Here is a 19,629-nt window from a genome sequence, read left to right as displayed (position 1 = left end):
GAGACAGCAGTTCGTTCCTTCACCACTTTGACCCCTCCTGGGGTTATGCCAGTGAGGGACCTGTTGCTGTCGTCATGCTTTCATCCCATCATCTAGAAATGGGCTCCTTTTCCAGCAGCTGAGCTATGTTCACATATGCTGTACACTTTCCCTCTTGATATGTACTTTGTTCTTTTTCCTTTTTGCCAATGCTTAAAAGGTCAAGTTTAGACTGTTGGGTAATCTGATCTTTACTAAACACAATTTCTAGGGCTTGTTAGGAAATCTGTAGAGAGGCTTAAACTTTTGAAACATGAAGACACTGAGGGGAAGACTGAAATAACTGAGGTTTGTTCAGCCCAGAGAAGAGAAGTCAGGTGAAAACACCAACTCAGTCTGTTCACTGGGTGTACGTACCCCAGTGAAACTGTGGTATCTGTCAAAATATTGCCAATTCCAGTGGTAAAGAGCAGCTGCCTCAAGCCCTCCCAATAAAAAACTGTCCTGAAAATCTGACCTTTCCCCCAAGGGCCCACCAGTCTTCCTTCATGATTCAGGGACTCAACGGTTAACTCCTGGCATGACAAGCAGGGGACGCCAGGACCCTGTTCCCATATTGCATCATTAGTTCTGATTCATTGATGCCCATGTTACACTGTTGATAAATATTTTGAACATTGGCCTAAGTATGAGATGCTGATGGACCTAAAGATGGTGGCCAAAACCATTTGATAATATGTACCCAGAGCCTGAAACATACGTCTTCCAGGAGTCGATCCCATGGAAATGATAAAAGATGCAGGCAAAGAACTATATGTGAGGTGCTTTGTGCAGTGTTGTCTGTGAAAGCCAGTGATGGTGAACAATTTAAAGGGGGACGGTTGTATTATCGTACACAACCGTAACAGTATCTTGCTCCCACTGAAAAGTCATGCTTTCAAAGAAATTTTGATGACATGGGAAACTGCTCAGCATGTAATGATAAGGTTTAGAAAAAGATGTAAAACTGTGTAATCAGTACGATCAAAAGTTTGCAAAGAGTAGATATAGACGTAGGCCGAGAGAAACCATTGTTTGGTGGGATGGTGGGTGGTTTACATTTTTTTCTTTATACAAATATTTCCCAAATTTTCCACAGTGCATTGTTTTCCATCCTACCTTGGGATAAGGTTGTTTTGTTTTTTTCTGATTACAAAAATAAAATTGCTCTTTAAAAAAAAAGCGTAGAGTATATTTTATATCTGTCAGTTTCAGTCAGAAAAGCAGGACTACTGGGGGAAACACACACACAAAGCAAAGAGATTAACCCTTATATAATCATGCAAGCTAGCTAAGCACTCCCCCTAAAGCTGCTGTCTTTGCTTCATGTCCCTGGAGTAGGCAGTTGGGAAGGAGGGTGGATGTAAAGTGGGGATGGAGCAAGGACAGGCTGGAGCCCACAGGGACAGACTGAAGCCTGTGGTAGTTCTCACTGCCTGTCCCAGGACTACAAAATGCCTGCTGCTTCATTGCCACCCTCCACGTCTCCCTTGAATTTCTCGTGTGGCTCACCCTATGCAGAAAGATACAAGAAAGGATGTAGGCAAGTTGGTTCAGCCTAGCCTACTTGAACATTACAAAGCCACCACGTATTGCTCTTTGAAATTAGGAGGAAAAATAAATATTATTTAAAATGCAACCAGTGCTTGTGCTGTAGAGACAACCCTAGCATTTTTTTTTTTTCTTTAGCTCAGGGGCCCTTTACTTTCTCTATTTACTCTTCCCTGGGAGGATTAAAACAAAGGTGAATCTGCAAACCACCCAGAGTTTTTCAATACCATTGATCTCTTTAAGCAGTAACTGTGAAAACTTGGTGATTCTTGGACCTGATGAGATGGCCTCAGCTTTCTGCCCAGAAATCCACTAAAGGCATGTTTCTCATGGCCCTTTCCCCGCTAAGTAGCATAATCTCATAGCCAGTGACCCATTTTCTGTCTTTATTTTCTTTTTGTTACAAAAGCCAGTGCTATCAAAATGAGCACCAGATTTTAGAAGTGGAGTACAAAATTTGAGGGTTCTCTGCCTCTGGCAGCCCTTAAACCAAAGTTGTACCCCAATAAAGGGCAGTTGGGGGCTTCCCTGGTGGCACAGTGGTTAAGAATCTGCCTGCCAATGCAGGGGTCACGGGTTCAAGCCCTGGTCCGGGAAGACCCCACATGCCGCAGAGCAGCTAAGACCGTGAGCCACAACTACTGAGCCTGTGCTCTAGAGCCCATGCTCCACAACAAGAGAAGCCACTGCAATAAGAAGCCCACGCACCGCAACAAAGAGTAGCCCCCACTCGCCGCAACTAGAGAAAGCCCGCGTGCAGCAACGAAGACCCAATGCAGCCAAAGATAAATAAGTAAAATAAATTTACTTTTTAGAAAAAGGGAGCAGTTGGTTCATGAATATTTATTTGCCTCCTCTTCCTATAATCCCTTTGTTTAATAATACCAGTTTGGGGGCATTTTTTCCTCCCAGTGTTACCAATTCTATCATTCCAGCTGTGCCTACTGCCACCCTGCCATGGAGTGTCCAGGTGGTCGTGAACTCACAGTTTGTGTTTTCATTAATGTTGACTCAGCTTCATTAATGAAGAAGCAGTGAGCAAACTTGCCCGTAGAATGAACCAAAACATATCTACCTTTCTTCTTTGGTGCTTGGTGAAGTGAGCAGACATCTTCTGGATTCTTCTGTTGGGGTGTTATACTCTGGTTCTGTAGAGTTCTCTGTTTTTCAGGCTTGAGATACTGCCAGTGAGAGAGCCTCCCCTTGGGGTGGATTGTCTCCAAATGTCTTTCCATTAATGGATCTGCCTGCAGGTTTCCTAAATTATGTTTGTCCTTCACAGTTGTTCTAAAGTGTAGCGTAATGTGTCTAACACTATTTTTTCTGAGATAAATAGGAGCCGAGTAATAGCTATGAGAAAGACTTTGCATCGTCAAAGGCCATCCAAAGGGTAAGCTGAGAAGGCAGGATACCCCATTGATTCTCTAGCTGTGTGACCTGGGATGTATTTCTTAACCCCTCTCATTTCTCTCTTCTCGTCTGTACAATGAGGTCAATTTCGTAAGCTTGTTGTGAAAACTGAGAAAATATAATTTTGAAGTTGTCAGAGAACTTGGGACATGTCAATGTTAGCTGTGATCACTGGCAATGTCAGTGATGGTGACAATAAATGAAACAGTGGTATGGACTGACTTTCTGCTTGTTCACACTCATGCTAGCCTGGGATTCAGCTCCATATTGGTAAATAATGATACCTGGTTTTCTCAGAACAGTAGTAAAAGCACCTCTCCCTTAGTTGTTCACAGGACGTTTCAGAGGTGGAAATAGTAAGGTGGGAGGATACATTGTGTCGAATAAGGGAAGAAACCAAGAAAGTCTTTATTGTGAGCATCAGAAGTTGGTAAAAAGGGGCCCCATTTAATTCAACAGTTTCTAGGGCAATGGTAGTCAACGGCAGTCCCTTAACTTCTGGGTAGAGCTCTGAATCTGATTTCAGGAGCACCCTTAATTTACGTCTTGGACGATGGAGGGCAAGAGGAAGTCAGACTCCAGTCCACTTCTTTCTTCCTTTCACCCACATGCCACCGCAGCACTCAGTCCCCGCTTCCCACGGCAGCCCGTGGAGATGCTCACTTCATTGGGTTTGCAAACAACATTACAATTCCTTCTTTGTGGCCTAGGAAACGTAAGTGGTTGATAAATATCTTCAGTTTTCAAAATAAGACAATTAAAGAATATTTTTAGACCAACACCAAGAGGTTCCATTAAACAAGTCAATTTTCACAAATGAGTGACTTACTAGGTCAAAATGAACCGGGTTTACAGGTTCCCTTCTCAGCAACAAAACTTGTTCGGAGTTGCAGCATTGTAATCGAATAGTGCATTCTAGCTGTATGATTTCTGAAACTAAGCTAAAAAAATGTCAGTGTTGAGGAAATAGTAAAAGAACGTTTCAACACAGTTGCAGATACTGTTATTGTTAGGAGTCTTTTTATTGAAGTATAGTTGATGTACGATACTACAGAAGTTACAGGTGTACAATATAGTGATTCAAAATTTTTAAAGATTATACTCCATTTATAGTTATTATAAAATATTGGCTATATTCCCTGTGTTGCACAATATATCCTTGTAGCTTATTTTATACCTAGTAGTTTGTACCTCTTACTCCCCTGCCCCATCTGTCCCCTCTCCCCACTGGTAACCACTAATTTGTTCTCTTTATCTGTGAGTCTGCTGCTTTTTTGTTATATTCACTAGTTTGTTGTATTTTTTAGATTCCATGTATAAGTGATATCATACAGTATTTGTCTTCTCTGTCTGACTTATTTCACTTAGCATAATGCCCTCCAAGTCCATTCATTTTGCTGCAAATGGCAAAATTTCATTCTTTTTTATGGCTGAGTAGTATTCCATTGTGTATATGTACCACATCTTCTTTATCCATTCATCTGTCAAAGGACACTTGGGTTGCTTCCATATCTTAGCAATTGTAAATAATGTGACTATGAACATTGGGGTGCAAGTATCTTTTCAAATTAGTGTTTTTGGTTTTTTTGGATATATACCCAGGAGTGGAATTGCTGGGTCATATGTTAGTTCTTTTTTTAGTTTTTTGAGAAGCCTCCATGCTGTTTTTCACAGTGGCTGCTATTGTTAGGAGTCTTAAACCAGAGTGGACATTCTGGGTTCCAATAAACTGGCATTCTCTAAAATTTCTAAAAAAGAAAACTAACAAACTTCTGATAACTTTCTACTCAATCATGCAATAAACTAGTATTTCCTGGTTGATTACTTTTTCTGTGTGTGGAGTTTTTATGTACACAAAAAAGTACAGAATGTAAGAAACACCCACATTTAACAAATGCTAACATTTTATCATACTCACCATGGATTTTTAAGAAATAAAACATTATAAATATAGTTGAAGCCGAAAGGTGACCTCTATTCTGAAAGTGATATGTGTTTTTTTCTTTGTCCATATATATATTATCTTACTCTGAATGTGTATATTCATAGACAATATATGGTATCTCTTCATTTTAACTACGATATAATGTTCCATTATATGAACATGCCACAGTTTAATTATTTTTATCCCCCCTTTGGATAATGTCTATTTCCAAGTTTTCATTATTTAAAAAAAATTGCAGTGAACATCCTTGTGTATATGTTCAAGAATTTCTCTAGGATAGGCACCTAGACATGTAATTACCGGGTCATTTGGTTTGAACATTTTTACCTTTAATTGCTCTCCAAAGCAATTGTTGTAATAGCTTATACCTGCAGTGAATTAGTTGCCAACCATCTGAGGGCTTGGTATTGTCTGAGGGGTTGGAACTAGTGTCTGGTTGCCCTGATCAATCATTTTATGTAAGTTTGAATGTTTCAGGTACAGGACACTGTCATTAAAGTTCTTCAGTTTTCTCCCATATACCTTAGCCCATCAAACTAAAGTAAAAATTCCTGGAATAGGAAGTAAACATTTCATTTAAAAAAGAAAAACCCAAGGTTTAGAAAATGAAAGCATTCCATTCAAATATCTTTAAAGCTGGACCAAAGTACAAAATGTTACAAGTACCTAAAAATGGACAATTCACTCAGCATTATGTTTATTTGGTTTGACTACAAAGGAAACTGCTCTGTGTGTGGTTCACTCTTCCTCTCCTCTAGACCTCTTTGCACCCTCAGGTCCAGACCCAGGCAAACTGTGTTTCCATCTTTAGCCAGCTTTTGACTGATATATGCCATCACCAAACACAGGAAGTTCCTCTGAGGTATCCGCCACCTCCCTGGTGGGTGACTAAAGTGCAGGTGCAGAATCGGCACGTCTGCACAAACAGGCATGTTGGCGGTGGCTGGAAAAGCACACAATTGGTCTCTTTCTTCTCCTCTAAGCAGAGCACCTTTATCTCAGTCATCTCTTTATACAAATTATGAAAGCCTCTCCCCTTTCTTGTACTCCTTGATTGCTTCAGATATTGAGTAACTGAGATGGGTAACTCACTGTCTGTCCATCCTCCATGAATCTGCTGTGTGGATGCCACCTCCCATTTTTTTTTTTTTTTTTTTGCAGTACGCGAGCCTCTCACTGTTGTGGCCTCTCCCATTGCGGAGCACAGGCTCCGGAGGCGCATGCTCAGTGGCCATGGCTCACGGGCGCAGCCGCTCTGCGGCATGCGGGATCTTCCCGGACCGGGGCACGAACCCGCGTCCCCTGCATCGGCAAGCGGACTCTCAACTACTGCGCCACCAGGGAAGCCCCCCCTCTAATTAGGGAACATCAGGGTGGAAGAGGGTGGAAGAGAGTGACCCTGTGTTTTACGTTCACTTATATAGTCTTTCAAAGAACAATAAAAATAAATAAGCAATATATAGCTGAGACAGAGAAAGTTATCTTAGTTGGACAAACCAATTAATACGGAGTCATGGAGAGTATGGGGGTTGTGTGTCCCGTGGAGCTCTATTTTCCCCTCTGGAATGGGGGCTAGAGAAGCAGACACCACAGCTTTCACACCACAGCTGTCACTCATGCCTGCATCGGTGCCCCACTGTGGGGAGAACACTCCTGCTTCGGCTCCAGTCACTGGAAGAGACTTGGAGCTGTGGGTTTGAATGGAGGCCCTGGGAGGGCAGTCGTTCTCAGCTACCGCAGAGCGGCTATCTTTGGCTTCCAAATCTTAATTCTTAAGCAGATTCGTTTTGACAGCTCGGCTACAGGACAGATTCCATCAGGTGTTGATTGCAGAGTTTGGAGTACATGACAATCTTGGAGCTCTCAGTCTTTGCCATAGAGTACTTGTCAACAGTGCTATTGTGGACCAAGGTTCCAAATGCAACTATGTGTGGCCCTTTGAGCCCCTTGCCTGTGTGTTGAAGCCCATAGGCACAGCTCCATTGCATTTCCAAAATTCTGCAATCTGCATGTGTAGAATTGCACATTAAATGAGTGTTCTCAGCTATCACTATATCTCTGGAAAGGGGTATCACTATGGCTCACATATGAGAATTCAGGACTGGCTGCCTGTTCCAGTTATCACCAGCCCAGGGATATGTAGCTCCTGAGACACTCCAGACCAACGCACATCCTTTGTTTCAGTTTTCCTTTGGACTGTGGCTTCCTTCCCTGGTTAACTGAGTGCACTATGAATAACTCCAAGCAGAGATGGCAAAAAGATTTATCTTGATTACTAACTCTGAACAACTAGGGGTTGAAGCCTGGAGCACTGAGAAGCATTTGGAGGTTATGAAGGATCTCAGTACAAATAGCGTGGTAATTGAATAGCACTGTCTGCCCTGACACATGGTGGGAGAATGTGGCATTTGTAGCAGATATTTACCCTCCTTTGCCCTTGAAGGCTACTCTTGCGCCTAGATTATGGTTGTACATAAGTATCACATTCCATGCTTCTTGCCTTTGCATCTCTCCCTGTTTCTCTCAGATTCTCTAGATGCTATGGCAGTTACTTTCATAAAAAGACCACCCAAAGCCTGCCTGACTTCACCGTCTCCAGGAGACAGGTTTAAGAAAGACATCAGTAGAAGGAAGTATCCACTTTGTAAGAGAGATCAGAGAAGGAAAAAGGCCACTTTTCCTGAGTTTTTTCTATATATATTCATTTCATTCTTTTCACTGATAGCTCTAGCACACCTAAGGTTATTGAATCCACATTACGGTTGGTGCATTTCAGAGCCTCTCCCTTTTGGGAAGTAGGAAGAAGCTCTGAGCTTCCAGTGTAAGTTAGAATGTGCCACCAATAACTTCTATGCAGAATTCTCCAGATTCCTTACACTCTGGGAACCAAGTAATGTGTGGAACTAGAAACGGGTTACAGTAGAAAGTCTCCCAAAGAATACCAACTTTAAATTAGTGTCTTAAATTCTCTTGTTATTCTTCAGTGCACTATGGGACAGCATTTGACTGGAGCAGTCTTAAGATGGCATCCTCTCATCTGTCCCCGTATGTCAGGAAAAGCAGTTTATATCTCCTCAGTTTCTAAGAGGTACTCCCCCACATTCTCACATTTAGACATTTCTAAGACAGTGACATCTTCCAACTGATGCTTTTCTTTTTTCTTTCTTTTGCCAAAAATACTGTCATTAATGCAGTAGTATTCTGTAGAGCCAACGATGGCTTAAAATCAGAAATATGGTTATGACTCTCCTTCTAGGGGACAGTTAACCCTGCCATAGCATTTTTCACAGGCATCCTGAGAATGCTTCCCTGAATGGAATATGCCTTTACGGGCTCACTGTTTCCCCTGATTCTCTTCATAGTTTAATTACTATTTTCCAAAGTCCTCTCTTTATGGCCTCGTGTTAAGCATTATATTGCAAATCATAAACACACTTTGATTGTTTTCCCAAGAGCAGGTTACAGAACATCAAAACCCACTTTACAACATTCTGAAAGGCTGGTCTGGTAGCAAATCTGGTAGCAAGATGTGAGGCAACAAAGGCCATTGACACCACTGATTGGATTTCCACACTGTGTGAGGGTTTAGTGATGTGTGTCCAAACATGTTAATTTACCCACCAGCTGGACTAAATTGTACCTGGGTCTGTAGCACTCCCAGATGACACATGGGTCAAAGACTTGACTCTTAACAAGCTACATAGAAGTAATTTGTTTTATTTCATTACACACCTTTGTGTCATAGGCAACAGGGGGATGTGGGCTTGTATCATTTCTGAAAATAATAATTGGGGCCTGTTTCTTTTTCTTTGCCATGAAAATGAAGGGAAATTGTCATCTAAAATTGGCTTCAGATGTTGGAGTTACACTGATTGAGATGTTTAGGCTCCAGTCATATTCCATGCCATGAAATGCTTTGCCAAAGAAGTGACTTATTAAAATAAATAAAATAAATGTCTCGTAGTTTGGAAAGTGGACTGTAAAGTCTCAGCTTTTAGCTCTAGGTAAGGATTGTGGCTATTTTCTTAACTATATTAGCACATGAAATGCATTTTCCCCCAGGATCCTGTAGCATATGACTTTTAAGATTTCAATTCTGTAAAGTCAGCCAAGGCTTTTTCAGGAAAGAAGAGGGTGTTGAAACAGGCTGGGCCTCTGAGCTGTTTAAGAAATGTAGCTGGCTTCTTTACTCTCAGAGTCACATTGTTACTCTTTGTTTCACTGCTGGGATTCCCACAGAGAGACTAGATGTCTTTAAAGTGGCACTCTTTTCTTGCTTTTCTGATGTAGGTGATTTTGGGGAGAACAAAAATGATAGCTGGCCGAGAAGTAGCACAAGCCTGATTTTTTTTTTTTTAAGGGAACAGTGGTCAAGCGTAGTTTTCTTTCTGGCTGGGGGTGGGGTTAGGGGAGGTGGGGAGAGGGTCTAAACTCACTGAGTTCACTGTTTTTTTTTGGTGAGCAGTACAAGAAGTCTCTTAGAAGTACTCCAGCTATTTGCCCAGCAAATTTCTCGGGAGGATAGACGACCAGGTGCATCTGTGGGTATAAGGGGGATAGAGTAGAACAGTCTCAGTGGATGCACAAATAGAAACCATGCCACACGGACTAGACAAAGCAACGGAAACAGGTAGAATTGAGGTGAAGTGGTCAGGATAGGGTAGGTGTTCTTCAGCAAAAGCTTTGGGCAAGCCTGAGCATTTGTGTAATTTAGGCGTGAGAGTCTGGTGCAAGGTGTTAGTCATACAGCTTGGCTTCCACCTTAACACCTTTGTAGACTACATCCTCTTCAACCAGGCAGGACTTCAACCAGTCATACAACCAGTCATACATACTTTATTTTGCTAAACTGTAGTTATATTGAAATGCCAGAAAAAAATTGCTGAATGTTCTGTCTGTAGCACTCTTCAGAGTGATCTCCACTTTTCACTATCTTTGAGCTATTTAACAAATCGGCAAATTGTTTAAAAAAAACTGATAGCAACGCAAATGATTCTTGTCCACTGAAGTAACTTGTGTCTGATGCAATTGATTATCGCCGTATTGACCAGTTTTGCATCTATTTGTAAACCAATGTTCATACATATCTTTGCTCTTTGAATTTTCTTTTGAACCTGTTGTAACATCTTACTGGTTCTCTCTCATTTATTAATGAGTTCAACAAAATCTTTGACCTGAGTTCATGCCATGATTTTACCTTTAAAAAAAATTATCCTTTATCAGTACAGAATTTTAACTCAGGGAGAACTGATAGAGGGGCTACCTTATTTTAAGTAATCTGAGATCTTCTATCAAATTTTAGACAAGTACATCGTATGATAGTGGGAAGCCCTCTATGAGAAAACATGCATTGTATATCAGTTTTACTGAACTTTGTATCTGCATCCACCAGAGAAGGGGAAGAAGCAGAGCTCAGGAGGTCAGAAGAGGTGTCAGGCTTCATACGTGGAAGAAGCTCCTATGATGTTTGAAGAGATGCACGTACAGGCAGGGAACAGGGACGGCAGATGTATAATCCAGAGACCTGAAAAACAGTGCCCTAAAGGATCCTAAACTTCCCTAAAGTTTCTGGCGGCTAGTGAGCCTAGGTTCTGTTTCATTTCTGTTAACTTATATTTATGTTTTAGAGATAAAGTGTCCTCAGTCTTATAGTAAGAAACCCAATTTTACTATTGAGTTTATGTCTAACTTTTTAAAAATATGAATGCTTGATAAAATAAGGACTATCCATGTTGACCTCTGTTTCATGTATCTTTTATTCTAAATCATAAATGTTATTTTTTGTGGACCATCAGGAAAGCAAGACCTTGTTCTGTTTCCCCTTGGAGAGACATTCTGGTCGGATATCTTCCCAATGCCCTTTCAGTAGAGACCGTGTAGAGTTGAACATCACCGACAAGCATGTGAGAAGAGCCCTTTCATAGCAATTCAGATGGATGTATTGGGGTTATTTTTTCAAGTAGTAGACATGTGGGTGTGATGACCTTATGGAAAATTTGAGATTTATTTATGAATTGAGGAAGATAAACATTTGCTATTCAGTCAGTGGAGAATTTTTGGCCTGGTTAGGAGATGACTTTGGGAGGACATCATAGCTTTATTCAAATCATTTCTATATTTGCTGGGTTATTGTTCATAGGAGAAATTAGACTTATTCCATGTAGTTCCCAAGGGCAAAACTAAAGCCAACAAGTGCTTGAAGTTACAAGAAGACATCTGTCAATTCAGTTATGAGGTGAATTTTCTGACAGTCGGTGAGAGTGCTGGTTCCAAACAATTGTGGACCTTTGAAGCCTTCTTTCAGAGAACATATGATCGATCACCTGCCGGTGACCTTCTATAAGGGATCCCTGTGAGGAGAAACTCAAACTAGGGTGTCTCTAGGGTCAAAGACCTAGCTATGTAATTCCATGATGGCTTGCCTTAAAAACATACAGATGTTTTGTAGCATTAGGAAAAATGGGGAAGGAAGTTTGCTCTTCTTCTGTGATTCTAAATGCTAAATGTGAAAGCCATTGTTATCGCGAGTCACCCTCCAGTCTTTCCAGAAAATGACTGACATTCTAGGCTTAGGAGGAGGTGTTGGATTTCCTGGCAGATGCAGAAGATGCTGTTCTGTAATCAGTCCTGTGTGGGCCCAACCGGATTTGGGCAGCAGATGCATTGGATGTGTAATTGTGGCAGTGGCCAAAAAATGTAACCAGGCTTGGCAGTCCCAGGAACCACATGACTATCTTGAAATGTGACAACATAGGAAGTATTTTTTGAAACCAACTGCCTGCCTTTGGCAAACTTCGGTTATAGGATATAGTTTCAGCCCACTGCCAGGGGTCAGAGGTAAGTGCTGGAAGGACTGAGTAAAGCTACTGTCTCAGGAGTTCAGGTTTGTGGACCCTACAAGGTTTTCTCTTCCCGATGAATGAAGAACAAGAGGGAAAGAGTTGGAGGCAAATATCAGGATTTAAAGGACCTAATGATTCTGTGCTGTTTTTAAAAGTGAGATTTCAGGAAGCAGCGAGCTTGGTAAGAAGGTACACTTTTCAGGCATGGCAGGTCCTGCTCCTTCTCTTGCAGAAATGCACATTACTGGGCAAGTTCCACACACTTATGTGCTCATCCTAACTTTTAATTGGGGCTGTTGGACATAGAGTGGCTTCGAGGAGAGGAGAAAGCATGGAAAATAGTTGGTGACCAACTAAGAATTTTGATGTACTCCCGCTCTCTTGAGAGCCAAGCTTAATATAGCACAGGGTTTGGCAAACTATGGCTCGTGGGTCAAATCTGGCCAATAACCTGTTTTTGTAAATAAAGTGTTACTGAAACATGGCAGGGCTCACTCTTTAAGTGTTATCTATAGCTGCTTTCACGCTGTATAAGGGCAGAGTTGAACTTGAGTTGTTGCAACAGACTGGTCTACAAAGCCGAAAATACGTATGATCAGGCCCTTTACAGAAGAAGCTAGCTGTACCATACTTCATCATGGCCATCTTTCAAGAAGATGCTAATTATACTACTATTGAGCTAGAAGGGAAAGTTAGCAGAAGTCATTAGCAAGGCCTTCTGCAAAATATTTTTCCATCTTCCATCCTACCTGTTCTTCCTTCCTTGTTCCTTGGACCTGGTCTCACCCACATTGTCATCTGTTTCCTATCATTCACTTGAATTTATTAGATGCCACACACATCATGGAGACATACCTAATAGAATAAAATATTTTGACCTGTCTGGCCCTTTCTGCCTAGTATTCTATAAAAATTCTAGGTATAGAGTGAATTTATTTAACATCTGTTGTGTTCATTAGTATATGGGGCTGAACCCATGAAATCCAGAATATGAATGACAGTTTCATGCAACAGGTAACTATTTTGATCATTAACAAGGTGTAGCGTTTCTTGAGCCTATATGATCATAGTTAACATGTTTTCTAAGAGAATCTTCTTTAAAAAGGGAACAGGTTTTTATTAGTGTTTAGTTGCCTTTGTCCTGTAACGAACATTATCAGAATGAAGTTTACTTTGTATCATACTGAAATAGTACCTTTCTGCTGTTGAAATTCATTTAGTTAAACCTTAGTTTGTCTCTACTGTTTTTGAGTTAATGGTACTATTATATATCGCTATAGAAGATTTTTAGCCAATCTAGACGGTTAAATAGTGTGTCTTTATTTCCTAACAAGTATCATCTAAGAACCTCATGGGTTTGTAACTGAATGGATATTTATGGCCTTTGCTGGCCAAGTGCATGTTGCTTCTGCCTGTGATTTGTGGTCTAGTGAACAACCACAGAACGTGTCCTTTACAATTGATTGACATTTTCACAGCCTATTTTGGGCCTTCTAAGAGCATCTTAAACTAAAGAAAAACTGTACCAGGTCGTACATACTATTACTTGATCCTATTGGAAATTTTCCCTGTGGTAATTTCAAAAGAAGTATTCTTTACATTAAGACTTCATGTTTAAACTGCACTTTGAGACCCACTTATGTCACTGAAAGACTTCAGCTGCTACCAAGAAATTGTTTGCAACACAAATATGTAAGTGTGGAAATTTTAGAAAGTGTTAGCCTGCTTTGGGTACATACATCTTAGCCCAGATCATTCAATTTCTTTGCCTGCATAAACAGCTGATATTAGGGTTAATAGTCTGTTTTAGAAATAGAAAATCCAGTAAGAGGAGATAATTAGAGAAATGTTTTAAAATAATTTGCTGTAGGGAGCAGAGGGGTGCCCCAGGGATAGAGAACAGAAACACCGCAAATGTTGCAGTCTCGACCTGATGTTGCTCATGTCACACAGAACATTAGAAAAAGCAGAGCTCTTGTCCTAACAGAACACGTAATGCTTTCAAACTTACTTCTATTTTAATTGTGAAAATAGTGCATGTTCTTAGTAAAATGACAGTTTGAATCATACAGAAGTTTATAAGTAAAAGACTTTTCCTACTGCTACCCAGGGGGTAGCCATTGTTAAATTTTATTATATCTATTTCCAGAAATGTTTGTCTGTAGTGTACATATTTTTTCTATAGATGGAAAATAATATTTTAAAGCATTTTTTCCCTTCATAATATACTTGGTCATTTTTAATATCATTACACAACTCTACTTCATTCTTTGCTACTGCTACAAAGTAGTTTATTCAGCCATTCCCCTTTCCATATACTTGTTAACTTTATTATATGCTAATTCAAACAGCACTGCAGTGAAACAAATCTTTGTAATATGTAACTGTGCAAGTGTAATCATGGACTAAATTCCTGAAAGTAGACTGACAAAGGCTGTGTGTGTTTTAAATGTGAACAATTACTGACAAAATTTACCTCCAAACTGCTCCAATTTTTTCAGTGCTAGTAACAAGGACTTAGAATAGCCATAGCTGGAGATCCTTAAAGAGTATCATTATCATCCTAGCTAACATTTATTGAGCACTTCTGTGTGTACTGTTCCCAGATCTTTATTTACTTGTATTAACTTATTAAATCATCACAATGACCCTATGAGGTAGGCACCCCTTTTACAGAAAAGGAAACTAAAATTGAGTCACATGCAGAGGTTACTTACCTTGCCTGCCTAGAAGTCACTTAAGGTAGCGAGTGGCTGAGGATTCAAATGCCTGTCTGTTGATGGTGGTAGAAGAAGTGGAATACAGTCAGCTTGGATTGAAAGAGAGAGGATAGTGAAGCGAGAGACAGAAGTCTGGGATATAGCTGTGAATGCTTACTTCAGAAAGAGTGCAGACAAATGAATAATGCAAAATTTATTCTTATGGGCAGACTGATGCTGAGAAAAACAAATGTACTGTCGAACATTTAAAGAGAATGGGGGAGGATCTCTTGGATTTTTTTTTTTAGTAGCCACTGACCAGAGATATGGAGTGAATAATGTGTCAGTCGGAAATGAAGTGAGGTTAGAAATAGACTATGTATTTCTTTACCTTCTAAATGAGTTGGTTGATTAGAGCCTGATTTAAAAAGACAAAAAAAAAAAAATCAGTGTTCTTGAAGGTCCCTTGCACTGTACAAGTTCCCTTTACTAGCAAAGAGTTTTTTTGTTTTTTTGTTTTGTTTTGTTGTTTTTTCGGAGTTTGAGATTGTAGGAGCAAAGTGGAAAACCAAGAAAAGAGGTTAAAGCTGTAGTCAGTGCAGGTTGAAAGCAAAGGCAGTGTCAAAGTGCCCATCCAGCAGGAAATTTTGTCCATGAATACTCTCTTATTGACGACTATCAAGCTCCTAAGAAAACAGGATGAGTTGGATTAGACAAATAATAAAATAATTAACGTTGAGGAGTTTTTTTCCCCCTCTAATTACCTTGTCAAGGAATTAGCTGTTGAAAGTTAAGGGTTTTGTAACTTAGTCACTGAACAACATAATTTTTTTTTTAATTACTGATTTTAAAAATTGGGCCCTCAAACTAAATATAGTAACAAACTGTGTTTTCCATGGCATCTCACTATTAGAGGCTTGTAGACTCTTAGAGCTTGTAGGGACTTTAGAAATGGTCTAGTCTCACCTCTTGTTTTGAACAGAAGAAAAACAAGGCCCAAAGATATTCAAGCTTAGCAAGAGATGCTGATTGAATAAACCAACAAGTAAGTTCTGGAACCTCATCTTTGCATGGCCTATCTGGTCATTTTTCCATCATACCATCTCTCTGAATATAAGTGATGTTTGCACATATTCTCAAAAACCAGTTATCAGTGGAGAATTTAATAACATAAAATGTTTATATCAATTCAATTCTAATTAATTTAATAGATCCTCTAAAGATAGGCATATATCTTAAATGCTTATTACATTTCAAGAAGAAACAAAACTAGATATTAATATGAATTATCCATTCTGTAGGTAGAACGAAAAGAGCATTTAATGTGATTGCTAGAACTTGTATTCCCATAGGACAACCTTCTCTAGGTGTCTTTAAGGGTTACCTACAATCTGTTTTAAAAGAGAGGGGAAAAGCAACTTTTTAAAAGAACAGAATGAAGGCAGTATTCTTGCTTATCAGAGAAAAGTTCTAATGGAATCACTGAAATAGGTAGCCAAAAGTAGGGTTAGAGGGGTACGGTTTAGTGAGGGTTTTGTTTACAATTTCAGTGTCCACAGCTGGTCGGTGCTATGGGCTCATCTTCAGGGGCTCTTGAGAAATCCCCATGAAGACAGCCGATAACATGACCTGTATAACAGAACGGGAGAACAAGTTAGGGAAAAGCTTCTTAAGTGCTGTCTGCATGCACACATTACAACGATAGATGAGGTGTTGATAGAGGGGCAGAAGAGTTCCCACAGAAAGTCTAGAGAGAGGGTTCAGAGGTAGCCCGGGTAAGACATCAGGCCTTAGAATAATATTCAGAAATGTTGAATGTAGCAAAAGTAGCACTAAGGGTTTAGGGAGAGGTGAACTCATTTTTGGCCGCTAACCATGTTTGAGTCTCTTATAGTGAAGTGGTGAAGAGTGAAAAGCCAGCTTTGCACTCAATGTGTATTGCTTGTGGTTAACCTGAGGTCTAATCTTAGGAAAGAGGTTGCCATGATTCTTTCCCACTGCCTCTGAATTTCCAGCAGGATGACCTTTAGCAACACATCTGTCCTCCCTTTACTTCTGTTTCCTCTTCGGTAAAATGAGTATAATGACAGCATCTACCTCACAGGGTAAATTAAATGAAGAGCGCAGTGAGTAGAACAGCGTTTGATGCATGGTAAGCTCTGTATGTGCTGGATATTACAGTTGCTTCTATTACAACTACAGTAGTACAGTTTATACAAGCTTGTGTATTTTTCCACTTGTTTCTCTAGAACAAGTAAATAGAACCAAGACAGATGACTCAAAGAATAATACGTGTTTGAGGTTAGTAATACAGAGGACCCACCCTTCCAGGAATATTATACATGTTACCCTTCCATCAGTGATCTCTTTCATGGACTTTTTAGGAGAAAGTCTCCCCCTTGGCAAGTCTCTGTGTCCAGTGCTCTTTCAGGGACCTCGGAGAACAATTGCGTTCAGATCCTTCTGGCCTGTGTCTGTGTATCACTGCAGACTCCAGAAGCCACACAAAGGAGGGGGAGATTTGGTTCACAGGGATGAGCTTCTCTTGGCTACTGTAGCACACATCTGTATAGAAGGACCAGGGAAATACACTGCTAAAATGAAGAACTCTGAGGAGTACCTCCCGCCCTCAGGGATGTAGTGATGACACTTAGTATTTTTACGAGAAGCTTTCACGTATGTTAGCTCATTTGATTTTCTCAGCACTGGGGGCATGTAAAATAAAAATGAAGCTTTCTTCCCCTTATTTTGACTGCAGTATCTAGATCTACTCTTAATCTGTTTACATTATTTTAAAAGCATTTTCAGAGTGTAGAGATTTCTCTCTGTATACTAATCTTAAGCTTCTAAAATGATCTCTTTTCAGTAACCAGGACTTAATAGCTTACAGCAGGCTCTCATGGGACCCCAGACATGGGATGTGATTTTGTCGTAATTTTGGAAATTTGCCCTAGATTGAGGGACTAGAAAGATCTGGCACCTTCTATTTCATTTTATAGGTTCAAATACCATTGAATATCACTGTGGGTTTTGGCTTGCTGAAAACATTGGTAACATGGGGTTTTGCAAACTTTAATACTCCATTTTAATAGGAGAGAAGTGTTCAGCATTTACGCTACCATTGTAGCTATTTTATTAACATGTTAAATAATAATCAGGGGCTGTTCTAAAAACTCATCAGATTTCCTAAGCTTTTTAAAGCCATGGAAGTGTAATCCAGTCCAACTTCAAAGCTGCTGCTCTAGCCTTTGTCCCCATGATCTGGGATGTTCAGTCTCCAGATGAAATTCATGCAACTCCCTGAGTTCAGATATCAGTTACTGCCAGCTTTCAAGGCACTGTAAGCAACAGTTACTTTGCCCCCTTTTCCTGGCTACTTAAAGACTAGTTTTGAAATTGTTTCTTTTATCTCACTAGAGTAGACCTGCCTAGAAAGATTTGTTTAGAGAAAGTTTGTTTCTCTTCTTTTAGGTAGAGTGTAGGACTGAAATTAATAGCCCTACCTTGAAGCCGGTATCCCAAGGATGGGGATCCTGACATAGTAAATAGGTAGTAACTACTTCATTGTCCGGTAGCAGCTCTGTGTACCTGGCCCAGCTCTTCTCCAAGGGGACAGGAGATGCCGATTATACTAAGGTGTTCTCTGAATGTGAAGCTAGAGAAGAGCTGAAATTTTCCCCTTCAAGTTTGTTTGGTCACACAAATGACTTGGAGCCACACAGGTTTGCAAACATGCATGGAAATCTCCCACCACAATGCCATCTTCAAGTGGACTCAATGCTCCAATGGAGCAGAGGCCACAGCCACCTGATTTGAGGGGGAGGTGTGAGCTCAGGCTGGCACAGAGCGCCCATCCACAGAAGCTCTGGGGGCTCTGGTGCTGGCTTCAAGTCACCCTGATTTGTAAGATGCAGGATTGACTGGAGCGGTTTAGGAACGGGTCCCTGAATTCCTTGGGTTTCAGTTCTCTTCAGTTCAGGTATGTTACATTTTCTCAAACTCACAAGCTGTCATGGCATGAGGGCTGGACTTGGGACTAATGTATGTTCTTTCTGTTACCTTCCATCCAATGTCGGGCTTTATGTTACCTCCTCATCTGAAGCAGTATCATCTACTTTTGGTCACATCAAATGAGACCTTTCTTCAAAATTTTTACTGTCTGCTGGAGTCTGAACAAACTAATGGAAAAAAGTCCAGTTGACAATTGGCCAAGTCCAGTGGTCATTTTTAAATTTATTTATTTATTTATTTTTGGCTGCATTGGGTCTTCGTTGGTGGGCACGGGCTTTCTCTAGTTGTGGCGAGCGGGGGCAACTCTTCGTTGTGGTGCACAGGCTTCTCATTGCGGTGGCTTCTCTTGTTGCGGAGCACAGGCTCTAGACGCGCGGGCTTCAGTAGTTATAGCACGCTGGCTCAGTAGTTGTGGCTCGCGGGCTCTAGAGTGCAGGCTCAGTAGTTGTGGCACACGGGCTTAGTTGCTCTGCGGCATGTGGGATCTTCCCGGACCAGGGCTCGAACCCGTGTCCCCTGCATTGGTGGGCGGATTCTTAACCACTGCGCTGCCAGGGAATCCCCCTGTGGTCATGGTTAAAGGCAGCTTTTCCTCTTTTGTGGACTTCATCCAGACGTGTAGTGCAGCAATACCGTCCTCAGTGCGACACAGTACCTAGAGATCCTTTGTCCTTGCAACAAACACAGAGCCCTTCCCAATGTTATTGCGCCCCTGAAGGAAAACAGCATCATACCATGTGTGGCTAAGTTCCCATGTCAACTCCCCTTGAACGCTGGTTCAGAAAATGTCCCCTTTGTCACACCTAATTCTGACTTCAGCACTCTCTGTGGAAATTGGATCAGGAGGACCACCCTGATCAAGGGGACAGTCTGATGATTTAAAGCTAACATTAAAAGACAAATATCTTGTATCTCAGTGTCTTCTAATGGTTTGTGTGGGCCATTGTCTAGAGGCTCTGGAAGTCAGATGTGCTTGTGGCTGTTGTGTATATACATCTGGTGGTATATCACTTTTTTTTTTCTTTCTCTTTAGGACCAGGAAGAAAACAAGGGAGCAACAAGTTGGCCTGAATTCTACATTGATCAGCTCAATTCCATGGCTGCTGTAGGTATCCTTTCTGTTCTTCAACTCACAGTTTAAAATGCAAGTTTA

At 40.7% G+C, this 19,629-nt stretch overlaps 1 protein-coding gene across 4 annotated transcripts in view; it reads left to right on the top strand.

Moving 5' to 3' along the window:
• DAAM1 (dishevelled associated activator of morphogenesis 1) overlaps window positions 1–19,629 on the top strand; it is a 179,184-nt gene that overhangs the window by 90,559 nt on the left and 68,996 nt on the right. For 3 of the 4 annotated variants that reach the window (XM_019923333.3, XM_019923340.3, XM_073800420.1), the window contains one exon: window positions 19,510–19,581. In XM_019923333.3, coding sequence (XP_019778892.1) covers window positions 19,510–19,581 — 72 coding nt within the window. Of the gene's footprint in view, window positions 1–16,714; window positions 16,767–19,509; window positions 19,582–19,629 lie in introns of all 4 variants that reach the window. The other variant, XM_019923350.3, reaches the window with a different exon arrangement.

Source organism: Tursiops truncatus, chromosome 2 (genome assembly GCF_011762595.2).
Source record: "Tursiops truncatus isolate mTurTru1 chromosome 2, mTurTru1.mat.Y, whole genome shotgun sequence".
Lineage (NCBI taxonomy): Eukaryota > Metazoa > Chordata > Mammalia > Artiodactyla > Delphinidae > Tursiops > Tursiops truncatus.
This window is presented reverse-complemented; position numbering and strand designations above follow the sequence as displayed.